This window comes from Taurulus bubalis, assembly GCF_910589615.1.
Source record: "Taurulus bubalis genome assembly, chromosome: 6".
In the NCBI taxonomy this organism is placed as follows: domain Eukaryota; kingdom Metazoa; phylum Chordata; class Actinopteri; order Perciformes; family Cottidae; genus Taurulus; species Taurulus bubalis.
This window is the reverse complement of record NC_136594.1, coordinates 16,818,043-16,830,158: the sequence shown is the minus strand read 5'-3', so window position 1 is coordinate 16,830,158 and position 12,116 is coordinate 16,818,043. Positions and strand designations below refer to the sequence as shown.

The window sequence follows — 12,116 nt, the reverse complement described above, 5'->3', positions numbered from 1 at the left end:
AAGCGACAGAAAGCTGGAGGAGCAGAAACATGCAGACGACTTGTGAAGCTCCACATGTCTCCTCCTCTCTGAATGAGGACATCTCCACCAAAGGTTTCAGCAGCTGAGTAAGTAATATCTACTTTATGTTTCCCGAGATTTCATTGTTTGTTTTTATCACGCGAGGTAAAGTAGTTAAATTGATTTTAAGAAAGTTTCTGAATGATTTGTTTCCTACAACGACATTTCAGATGAGATGAAGACGATCTTTATGTAATAACATATGGCTCAGTCATCTATTTAGGATTTTATGGTTGTAATGAAAACATTTTGGTAGTAATAACACTAATTATAAATAACGGGTAAATAATTCGTCGTAATAATATATAATCCCCATAATTAAACTCAAAAACTAATTTAACGATTTATATGTTATGAACTTGAATTATAATATTTGATTGCTCAAATATTATAATTCAAATTTCCCCGTTTGAATGTGGATACAAGTACCAAAATTAGTAATTAATTAATTTGTATTATTAAGTCTTTTCCTGATATTACAAATATTACAACTTTCAACTGGCAGCAGTAAAATGTTGATTTACTGTTTACATTGTAAACAAACAAATGGCCACTTCATCACTTTTGCATATTTCACCACTAGGTGGTGCCATTACAGCACACTGAACCACCAGCCTTCAGCAAGTTCCTCACACACTTGCAGCTCCTCCAAATCACTGTTCGAACATGACGGGTCAGGCTGTGAGAGGCGTCATCCCGGACCTGTCAGTGCCCTCACTGCTGGCTGTGGAGGGACCAGAGACCAGGCCTCTGGGAAAGGCTGTGTCCTTCACTGATGAGGCTGTTTCCATCCTGACGTCCACAAGCCAGTTAGCCAAAACCCTCCTGAGTCACACCTTTACCCTCAAACGCAAAGAGAGCCTTGCCCACGCTGAAGCAAAGTCTGGCAGCAGCTGCGATGAGGACAACGGCAACAATGCACGCCGCAAACGAGAGTTCATCCCTACCGAGAAGAAAGATGACGGCTATTGGGACAAGAGGAAAAAAAACAATGAGGCAGCCAAGCGGTCCAGAGAGAAGAGGCGAGCCAATGACATGGTCTTAGAGAGGCGAGTCATGGGCCTGCTGGAGGAGAACGGCCGCCTGAGAGCCGAGCTGTTGGCGCTGAAGTTTCGCTTCGGCCTCGTGAAAGACTCATCTGAAGTTTCCATTCTGCCACTGTCTGCACCCGTCTGTGCTCACCTAACACCAAGACCAACACACTTCTACCAACCTCACAATGACGGATCCCCATACCCCAATACACCGTCAAGCACCCACCACATCCACCCTCATCCTCCACAGCAGGGTGCCACCTATGGACAGAGGGGAGCCAGGCCTCTTTCAAGTCACAGTGTATCCGAGGAGTCTGGTGTGTCCACCTCATGCGGCTCAAATGTGGGCAGCCCTGTGTTTTTTGATGACGCACTAAGTGAGCGTGGTGGGCCTTCTCCAAAGGAGCTGATGGAGGAGCAGCGGGGCTACGACTCCCACATCTGTCCCATGGAGGCCAACGGGAGTCAGTATGTAAGCAGACAAGACTCACATGAGGGTTTGAGGAGCCTCCCGCTTAAGCTCCGCTTCAAAGGGCCTGCCGGTAGCAGTGATGGAGGAGAGTTGTCTCCATCCTCTGACACCAGACCCAGTGGACCACCTGTAGCCACGGTGTGGCCAAACATCCAGGTGACGAGCCACCAGCAGGCGGGATGGGACAATCGGACAGAGAGTCAGGCTCCTTGGTCCAGGGAGGAGGCCTGTGGTAGACCAGAGCAGCAGTATCAGGGTCCATCATCTGGACATTATAACTCCTCCTCTCTGCCGAACTCCAGGGACACCAAGTATTCAACAGAGGACGTCAGTCTCAGGTCTCAGATCAGCTGTTTGTCTCAGGAAGTGGCCCAGCTCAAGAGGCTCTTCTCTCAACAGCTGCTCTCAAAATCGCTTAAAGCCTGAGCGCAAGGACAAAGTTAATAGACAGATTTCTCAAGACATCTTCACAAGCCATCGATCTTACACACGTCTGACCACAAGACAGCGCGGCCTCTGTGTTAACAGCTACCTCTGACCTGACAAACCTTATTTGCAACACCTGTTTCACTGGGAAAGCCGAGTAAACCAGAAAGCACCAACATATTTAACTTTTAAAATAATACTTAATTAATGAATGCAAAAGTAAAAGTGATTTCTGTGTAGAATCATCACATGATCATGTTGATTTCCTGTGATTTGAAGGAGGCTGTACATTTTAAACTGAATACTTAGAAACACTGAACAACAGCAACAACAACAACAATCTTCCCATGTTCACTTGACTCTGATGTGAAAAAGCCCTCTTTTTGTCTTCTTTGGAAAAACAGACAGGTTGTGTGTGTATCAATATTATGTGCTGACCTGAAGAAGAAGAAAAATGACTTCTGACACTTTTTTTGTGATTTTTTTTTAATTGTTTACTGTATGTGTATCTGACTTATCTTATGACAGCAAGGTGTCATAACTGTGTATTTCTTCTTTCAGAATTATAATATACATAATAAGTGAACTGTACTTGGAAATAAAATATTATTTTATATAAATGACTGGTGAATCTCATATGACTTTAAAAAGATTCAGTACATTTTACATGACAAACTACCGCAGTGCCTTTTTCACATGCAGTGAAATGACTGTCAAATTTCTGATTTCAGATAAAATAAGAGTAAAAGGCAAGGCAAGTGTATTTGTATAGCACATTTCAACAACAAGGCGATTCAAAGTGCTTCACATAAAACCATTAAAAGCATCAAAACATAATGCAGAAGAAAACAAGATTTAAAAACAATTAAGAACATTCATTCAAACATAAAAAATAGTCAAAAAGCCACAACAAATTAATATATATTGCACTATATATTATACAGTGCAGTTTAAGAAATAAAATACAGAGATGCAGAAATTGATTAATATCCTTGAATCTGGTTAAATTAAAAGCAATAGCAAACAGAAAAGTCTTCACTCTGGATGAAAAAAGGAGCTGCGCAACTTTCAAGGACAGTAATACAATCCTTGTTCATAGATACATCACTGTTTTGTGTTTGTTCTAAAGGCAACACATATTTTCAGAGCCACAGCATAATCACACATTATGCAGGAGAGTTCTAAGCTTATTTAAAAAAAAAAAAAACAGCAACTGCATTTTGCATTACATCACAGGCCAGGAGAGGAGAGGAGAGGCTGAGGTAAGAAACAGCGAATCCAGCTGAGGAAGAGAGAGCAATTGTAGGTGTGGCACTGGAGTGGAGATGTGCACTGCATAAGAGCGGAGTATGTCATAAATAAATAAATAAAAACCTTTTCTTTTGAATTTCATGTATGGCCTTAATTTCCTTCCCTGATGAATGCTTTAAAACTTGTGTCAGTCCACCCTCACTCAACTAAGGTCACTGAAATGAGGGGACATTGCCAGGGAGTGGTGTTTTGATGCAAGGAGAAGAGTGAGACTCTGCATGAGTCATCTATCACGTCAGCAGTATGAAAGCTATTTATAGAAATGAAGCATCTGCGGTGGAGACTGATTGGCCCATATGGAAGTGAAGGGTACAGGTTCAGAATACATTAACACCTGGAAAGAGTTCAAATCTGCAGATAAACATCAGAAGAGATGCCGTGAAATTCAATTGGATAGCAGCTGGAGGCAGAAAGCAGCAATACATAAGCTGAATTACTAACTGTAGTCTGAAAATATAATTAACTTGACTGAAGGCCATTATTCTTTGAGGAAATAATGTTCTTGAACATTTCCATTTTCAATATTAGTCATTCCTTTTATCAACACCAGGTGGCACCAAGTGTCTTCATCAGCATGGATTACTGACTCATTCATTCATTCCTTCATTCATTCACAGCAGTGTCACTATAGAGGTCGTCTCCTGTGTTTGCTGTAGTACCACATTCTGCACAACAAAAAAGGATGTCATTTTGTGTTGTAAGGGCAGCTCTCTCTCTCCTTCAAATCCTTCTCCTTCAAGTCTTTACTTAAAATGCACAATGCAAGAATGAGGCTGACGCTTGAAAATGACATTTACATGACCGATACCGATTTAATTTACGACTGACATGTGAAGTTAATCAGGTAACCCGGCTGCAGAGACCCCTCCTGCAAAGGCTTTAGCCTGGACGACAACAACACTAGATACACATGAGGTCTTTTGTTTGCAATCCATCTTCATCAGGCCCAGGCTGCAAACCCCCCATGCCACGAGCCATGTAAGAAGGAGTGAGAGCCTTCTGGTTGCTAGGCAGGCACCAACACACCACAGTTGCCAAGGGAATGCCTGCATGCAGAGGCAGATGAGGAATATGTTGGGGGTTGGTGGTTATACCAGAGGACTGGTGGGGGAGGAGCTAGACATGTTCAAGGCCACCGTTTCCCCAACATGGTCTAGTGGTGGTTTGTGTGTGTGTGTGTGTGTGTGTGTGTGTGTGTGTGTGTGTGTGTGTGTTTGTGTGTGTGTGTGTGTGTGTGTGTGTGCGTGCGTGCTCGCGGTGAATGGGTTCACGCGTGTGGTTGGAGACAAAGCAGGGGGAAGGGATGTGAGTGAAAAAGTGGGTTGGAAGTGAATGTGTGTCTGATACCAAACAGGGCTGACGTAACTGCTCATGAAATATAGTGGAAATGAGGACAACAGGCTTCATGGGATAATAGAAAAGCTCATAAGCAGATAATACACATCCATTTCCAAGAAAGATAAACAACATGCCGAAAAGATGGAATGGTGAAAGCAAAACAATTATCACGTGATTTATTATAGTCAAGGGGAAAACAATTTTGTTCCTGTTATACTCAATTTTATCCGCCATGGAACGTGATTTCAGAGTCAAATTTTAATTTAACGTGACGTTTTATTGAAAACAAAATATAAAAAAATCGAAAAAATATTATTTCTCTTAATCATATGGCATGGCAAAAATGAAAAACCTGATGAATGTGGAATTTTTGTTATTAATACCAAAAAGTAGGTAATGATTGCCAATGTTTTTAGAGCAATAACACAATAACAACCTTAATGTGTGAACAAAGAGCCACTGCAAACACAGCGGATTTAACATGTGATCCAAAACGAAGATATCAGGATGCAACCTATATGCTGTGAGAGACTTCAAATAGAATACACCAAAAAGGAAAAGGAGAGTGACAAGAACATATGTTCTCACAATGCAACTTATTTTCAACATGATTGTCATATGTAACAGTGTAATACTGGGTTGGTGAGGACATTTGAACTCTCCATTTGGTCTTCCCAAATCCAGTCCTACTGCATGTACATGTATTTATATAGTTACACACGTTTCAATGTGTAAATTTGCCAAAATTACCTTTCTGCTAAATAAAGATTAAAAATATTTACTGTCCTGTAGTTTCACAGTCTCAGCTTTAAAATGGAAGGATCACAACATATTTGATATGTATTATCTTTTGAACAATTCATTCAACATCCTTCAACTGTTGAAGGTCCACATTTACTTTGCTTTATAAATACAAATACAAATGCTGGTACATGCTATTATTGGACCTCTCAGTAACATGATGTTATAAGTTATACACTCCCATGAAAGAGATTGTATTACGTCGTGGAGAAGATGGAGATAAAAAAAATAGAGGCATAATGAGACAGAGAGATAGCGAGAGAGAGAGAGAGAGAGAAAGAGAGAAAGAGAGAGAGAGCGAGAGAGAGAGAGAGAGAAAGAGAGAGAGATAGAGAGAGAGAGAGAGAGAGAGAGAGAGAGAGAGAGAGAGAGAGAGAGAGAGACCCTCTCGCGCGGAGAGATAGAGGACAAAAGCGTGACGAGGCAGCCTAAGAGCTGTTATGCAACCGCTGACCTACTAACACATATCTCTAGAAAGGGAACCGGAGAAACTGGAGCAAAGTGTCCGGCAGCACACAACATACAGGCAGCCAGAGCCAAGACACAGAAACAGCACCCAGCCGACCCACCGACTCCACCACAACGGACCCGCGCACCGGCACGAGAAGAAGACGAAAACTTTCCGGGTTTTTTTTCTGGGAGGTTTCTTCTAAAGGCGCAAGGAAAGGAAAGGAGGAAACGGGAGCGAGACAGCTTTTGTGTCGGGGAAGCCTGCATCGGTTTTTTTCTTCTCCCTGCTCCAGGACATGAAAAGGTATGTTATGACTGCGCGGAAGGCTTTTGTCTTTGTCTCTTCTTTGTCTCTCCCTGTATTTGCTCTTCATCCGTCGCGCTCGTGTATAAATATGTGTATGAAGACGAGGTCGCGCTGCTTATGGCCGGTTATTGTTCACATGGCGACTCTCAGCGCCGCCGGCAGGTCCGCGCGTCCGTGACTTTGAGATGTCTGCGGCTGCTTTTGTCACATTGAACACGGCGCTCTGGGGGCGAATATGCCACTTTGTTGCGTTTTAACGAGTGGGGTTTGGACATGTACCTTATAACAGGACCGGAAAACGTGGTTGGCCGCGTCCCACGTTGCGTGTTCAATGTCAAGGCGAGGTTATTTCCCGCATGGTGGTGTTTTCCAGGGAATGGGGGCAGCGGCGGATCTCGGTCTGTGTTGTCTGGTTAATGCAGACACACAGGGTACTAGCATATATTAGCTCCTGCACGTGGCATGCTGCTGTTTGTATGTTTGTTGCTCATATGTAGGTCACTAGTTCACTGTGGCTGCTTTTATTAATTTGTCTTTTTGGGTGTCTGCCTGATGCAAACATTAGTGAGGATTATCTAAAGTATGGGTTCTTTTTGGATACTAATTCATATAAAGGCTACTGCCAATCCCAACATTTCAATACATATAATTAATACTCAAGTCAGAGAAAAGGATATAACATATTGTATTAAAAACATGTACAACATTGTTATGTTTTTAAGATAGATATCCTGTGTTAAAATGATATACACATTTTAAGAGTACTACAGAGAAATTATATGGGGTTAAGCAACAGTAATATATATAGATTTTTTTTAAATTTCTTTTTTCATGCTTATGTTTCTATAAAACTCCCCTTTCTCCAAATATTCAGAGGATTTACGTCTGCTAGATTACTAAAAGATGTCTAGATGTACCAAGTTCAAAGGAGAAACAAAATGTCTGATTTTCATTCAAAGTGAGTCACTGTGATTCTTCTTTTTTTTGTGTTCTCATGAGGTGTGTTAAGTAAAGCACAGAGCTTTGCTTTGAGGGAGTTGGAGGGTATGACATAACCGGCACACAGCAGGGAGAAGCAATAAACAGCAGCTCTCTCTCGGGACAGAGAGGCCTGTAATTGATTCCCGTTCACACCCCGCTCTTTCCTCCCATCATTCATACCTAGATTAACACCAAATCCTAATTACTTAAACAGATAAGATATTTTAGAAACGCTTTCATCCTTGACGTAACACAGCTGCTCAGCGTCTACGAGTTATTTTTAACTCCCCCCTCCAAAAGACAACAAGGAACATAAAAAACAAAAGTAAAGTCTTGAACCAGATATTAATCTTTTTTGTTTGGTACAGAAAACTTGAGTCCCAAGATTTTAGCAACTGACTGTTGTGAAATTAAAGTAACATGTGAACATCCAGGATGTGATGCAATGCATGGAAACCCCTGTCTGGAGAAGGTAGGCTGAGTTCTGGTGTCCGCCTGCTGCCAGCTGGTCTGGTTTCAGAGGCGTCTGCATTGCTCCGTCCCAGCCAGCTCTCTGAATATAGGTCAGACCTGTATCAGGGTGAGGGGACACATGAGGCACACAGGACACGCTGTGGACTCACAGAGCTTAGTACGTCTACTCAACCTCATTTCCTAGTTTAGTGTCTATTAGTCTATTTAGTCAGATAAAAAGATTTAAGTTAAAAATATATATGTCACATGTTACCAATTGACCAAGTAAGGTTCAAAACACTAAACAGAACATGATGCAAATATGTACATTTAATAATAAGGTCATACTTATTTATTTGGAAACGCATATTAGATTAACTCTTCCCCAAATGTGTTACTTTCTCTCAAAAATGTATTAATCTGTAAAATGTAGAACTCTGCCACTAATCATAAACACAGGTAGAGGTGCTTTTAGTCACGTATTACCTTGAAGTGTTAAATGGCCCTCAGCAATAGGTCTCACTTGCTGACCTGGAAGGTCTGGATTCTTGTCTCCTAGTCTTGTTTCTCAACACAAAGCTCTGTGGCAAAATGGAGGCTCCTAGCTGGGGCCCCTCCACGTGTGTGGTGTTGGATCACTTAAAAGATGGAGGAGGGGAAGAGGATGCCATGAGCTTTGCTCACACTTGCCTTAGAGGAGGTCAGAGGTGAAGCATTCCTCCCGAGTAGCAAGTGCCTGGTAACTACCTCAGGCCTGTGTTTTCCACAGCCCAAAACACTGAAAACAAACTGCTTACAGTAACTTCACTGCAGTGAATCATTCATAATAAAATGGAAAATTACCCTCTGCACAAAGAGCCAATTACTCAATGTACCTTGCACAGTTCTCTTTATATTCCATCTTAAATCTGGTATTTTATTCAGAGCACAACATGCACATTGGACAGTGGAGGGGGGATTGCAGGGCATTCACACACAGCCAGTAACCTGTAGCTTGTGCTGCAATGTAATATGCATGTATTACACAAGCTTTGCTCCGCAACAAGAGAAATTCAGAGCACGTACGTTACGAGCAACAACAGCAGCCCCTCCCCATGCAGTCCTGAGAGAGAGCCTGTTATTTGTGAATTTGGCTGCAGCGATGGGTGTGTGCTCTGACGTCAATGCCATCTCTCCACATCTCTCACTATTGTTTTTTCATCTGCTACTGATGCATAAGACGTCGTAAAGGTTTTCCACAGCGAACAGGGATTAATGTTGCATGAAAATCACTGGGGCTTTCATAATCCGATTTTTAGGCAGATGACGAAGATAAGTTAGTTTTTGTATTTCTCCTGCTGCAGATTCTGTAAAATTCCTCTCATTTCCACCAACCCAATTCCCCCCGTCACCCCAATCACTGATCTGCTTCCTCCCCCCTAACCTCTTTCTGTCACTCTATTTATAGAGGGCTCTCTAATACTCTCTTTCCCTATCCTGGCCTCCCTCCCTTGCAGTTCTACTGACCTATTTTATGGCACACCGTCAAAGACCGGAGTGTTTACTGCTTAGCGTCGTTTCTAGGTCAGTGGGACAGCGCAGACGTATGCATGCTTCCTTCCCGCGCCCCTTTGCCCCCCCCCCCCCCCCAAATCACCCCTCCCTCCTTTGCAAGTCTTTATGAAAAATATTCAGGGTTGGGGAGCAATGGGAGGGGCTGACCTTACATTTTTCCACATGTGTTGTTGGTTGTGTCCAAATCCCTTTCTGTTCGTCGTAGCTTTACTCCAGTTCTTTGAGAGAAGGAAGCAAACTAAATCCTTGTTTTGGCATAGAAGGGGAAATTCAGTTTGAAGAGTAGCTTGCAGCCTATCGAGGCTTAGCCGCTGAGTTACAACATAACAGATGGGGGTAAATAAATGGTTAACTATTCAGCGCTGTATTCAAGCTGTTTCAAGGTCTCAGTATGGGTTTTTTGAAAGTGAGATTATGTAACGGGGTCATTGACTCTGGGGGAAGCAGATAAATGCTGTAACCAGTCTGGAGAAGATCCACATTAGATTAAATAGGTATGGCATTGACTTGGAAATGAGAAGTAAATGATTTGGGATTTGGGAACAATAAACTACAGCGCAGTGAAAGAAGGTCGATGTGAGTCAGTTTTGTTCAACTGGAGCACTTTTGTTCCACTCACTTTAGGATTTGAGTGTGTTTTTTTGCCCTCTTGCCATCAGATTACATAACGGGAAAAGTCGGTGAAGTATCCTTGTTCAGGTCTGCTTTCTCTGCTCGCGTCATGTCTGGTCTCATAAACCACTGAATAGAACAAATGGCAAATATGGGAGCATAAATAGAAAATAGGTGCTGCAGCTGTAACAAAATACATATATCAGTCAGACACTTAAACTGATGTATATTATATCTATATAAAAAAGTTTACTGTGGTTTTTTTAGGTACCCGGTGAAAAAGTTGCAGTACATTTTCTGCATTATGTTTCAATAGCATAATTAAAATACTTATTCCTTCTACACCAATATTGTATTTGCATGCCTGTGCTTCTTGTTTGATAAACAAATTGAAAGTCTGCATAAAACAGGGGTGGGCAATTAATTTTCCCAAGTGGCCACATGAGAAATTGGGACCGTTGTGGAAGGCCAAACCAATAGGCTGAACTTAATTAATTTTTTTTAAAGATACCTTACCTTAAATGTGTATGTTAAAGACCAGCAATTGATTAACTTCATCCAAAAGCAATAAGTGCTTTTGATGTTTTCCAGTTCAGTTCAGCTTTTCTTACTCAGTGAGAAAAGACCAGTCTGTGTTGGCTTGAACAAGTGCATGGAAGTCTGGTTGAATGTCAGAGGTGGATATGTAAAGGACAGCTGACAGGTATCAGTGAGAGAGGATCTGAATCTGGATTTGTTGAACTTCATCAATAGAATGTTTGTTCTCATGTAGGTAGATCCAAAGAGAACCAACATCTTCCTCATGTGAGGAAAGTTCTCCTCTTTGAGAGAAGAGTAAAAATCCAGAAGTGATACTGACTTAAAGTGCTCTGCCATAGTGTAGCAGACCGCAGGTCAGATCAGCGGCGGCGTTGCACATGCGCGATTAATGTTCAATCTGGACGCGGAGCGAGTCTCCTCTCTCTCAGACCGCAGCGCGAGGCTCCTGAGAGACTGTCCGCCTGTGAGAGCTTTGGGCCGGCGGAGGGGCTCGCGGCAGCACCCGCTGCTCGCTGAGTACAGAAATTGCATAACAATACGTGCTTCGTCAAGTTGGCAACACTGCCTGTTGGTGAGTCTGCCTAAGCGCGCGCACGCACATACATAATCGCCTTCAAATTAAAAGCAGTGCCGTTGTATTGCATTTATGGCGTGCATCTTATTTATTTATTTGTCATTTTTGATTCACCTCACGCAGGCCAGACTGGGAGCGCCGTAAAATGCACAGTTCTGGCATAAAAGGTGCTTCGCAATTATAACAATGACGGAGAAACTAACTGGACTGTATTGAGACTGGTACATTTCTTTCGATTAATTAGTGTCCATCAAACTGTAATTGTGCTGATTCCAGTTTCCTCTGAAAAAAAATAGTAAATGTTAAAGATGAGGTTAATAAAAGCAACCAAGTGAAAATATAAGGTCACATGTGTGCTACGTTTAATTCCAGTGTTGCTGCGAATGAAAATTGACACCTGTGGAGTCGTTGTTACCCACAGGCACCGTGACCTAGATTATTACATTCTCTCTATGTGTGTGTCATGGAAAGATGTTTTCGTGTTTGTAATGGACTCCGTGGCTCAGTGTAGTGATGAGTTTTTAATTATTTCATATCAACTGTGCAGTGAGAGAACCAAAGAAACCCGGCCAAAACCAAGTACAGATCTGGTTATTACATAACGTTGGACTGCCGTCAACAGCCGTCCGCGCTGCATTCAGCATGGTTATTAATGCAAAGCATGTTGGGTGGGCAAGGCTTCCTGTTACGGTGTTGACATTGCATAAGGATGTTCAGCAGATTGTGGAGTTGTGTAAATTCAGACAGTGTGACAGCAACTAGAGAAACTGAGACATTGCTGCTGTGACGGAGGTCTCCTCACTACAAGACCATTTCAGCCTCTCCATGAGATCGATGCAACTTCTTTAAATCGGGTCCCTCGTGGTGCATTTTAGAAAATAAAATGTAAAAGTTTAAATTATAATGATGATGATAATATAATAATGACAACAATATATCATAGTGTGTGATGATACATCATATCCTCATCCATTCCCCGCCTCCCTCATCCCTTTATCTGCCAGTCTCTGCAGGGCTGGCACCAGGTCAGCCCGGCTCAGTCCTGTTATGTGACTATGGCAGCAGCGTCTTACACAAGAGCTCTGCAGCAGCAGCAGCAGCAGCACATACAGTATGTTTAATCCCAGCCACAGCCACACAGTGTGCTGCTACATAGACACTCCTTTTCTCTGTGAAGTCAAAAAAACAAAGACAAGAAAGACA

General features: G+C 42.3%; 1 protein-coding gene across 1 annotated transcript; it reads left to right on the top strand.

Moving 5' to 3' along the window:
* Positions 1–10: 10 nt before the first annotated feature.
* On the top strand, positions 11–2,500 carry LOC306738473 (uncharacterized protein). Its single transcript, XM_079220326.1, has 2 exons — positions 11–107; positions 644–2,500. The coding sequence occupies exon 2, from the start codon at positions 727–729 to the stop codon at positions 1,990–1,992; it is 1,266 nt and encodes a 421-aa protein (XP_079076452.1). The 5' UTR covers positions 11–107; positions 644–726; the 3' UTR covers positions 1,993–2,500.
* The last annotated feature ends 9,616 nt before the right edge of the window (positions 2,501–12,116 follow it).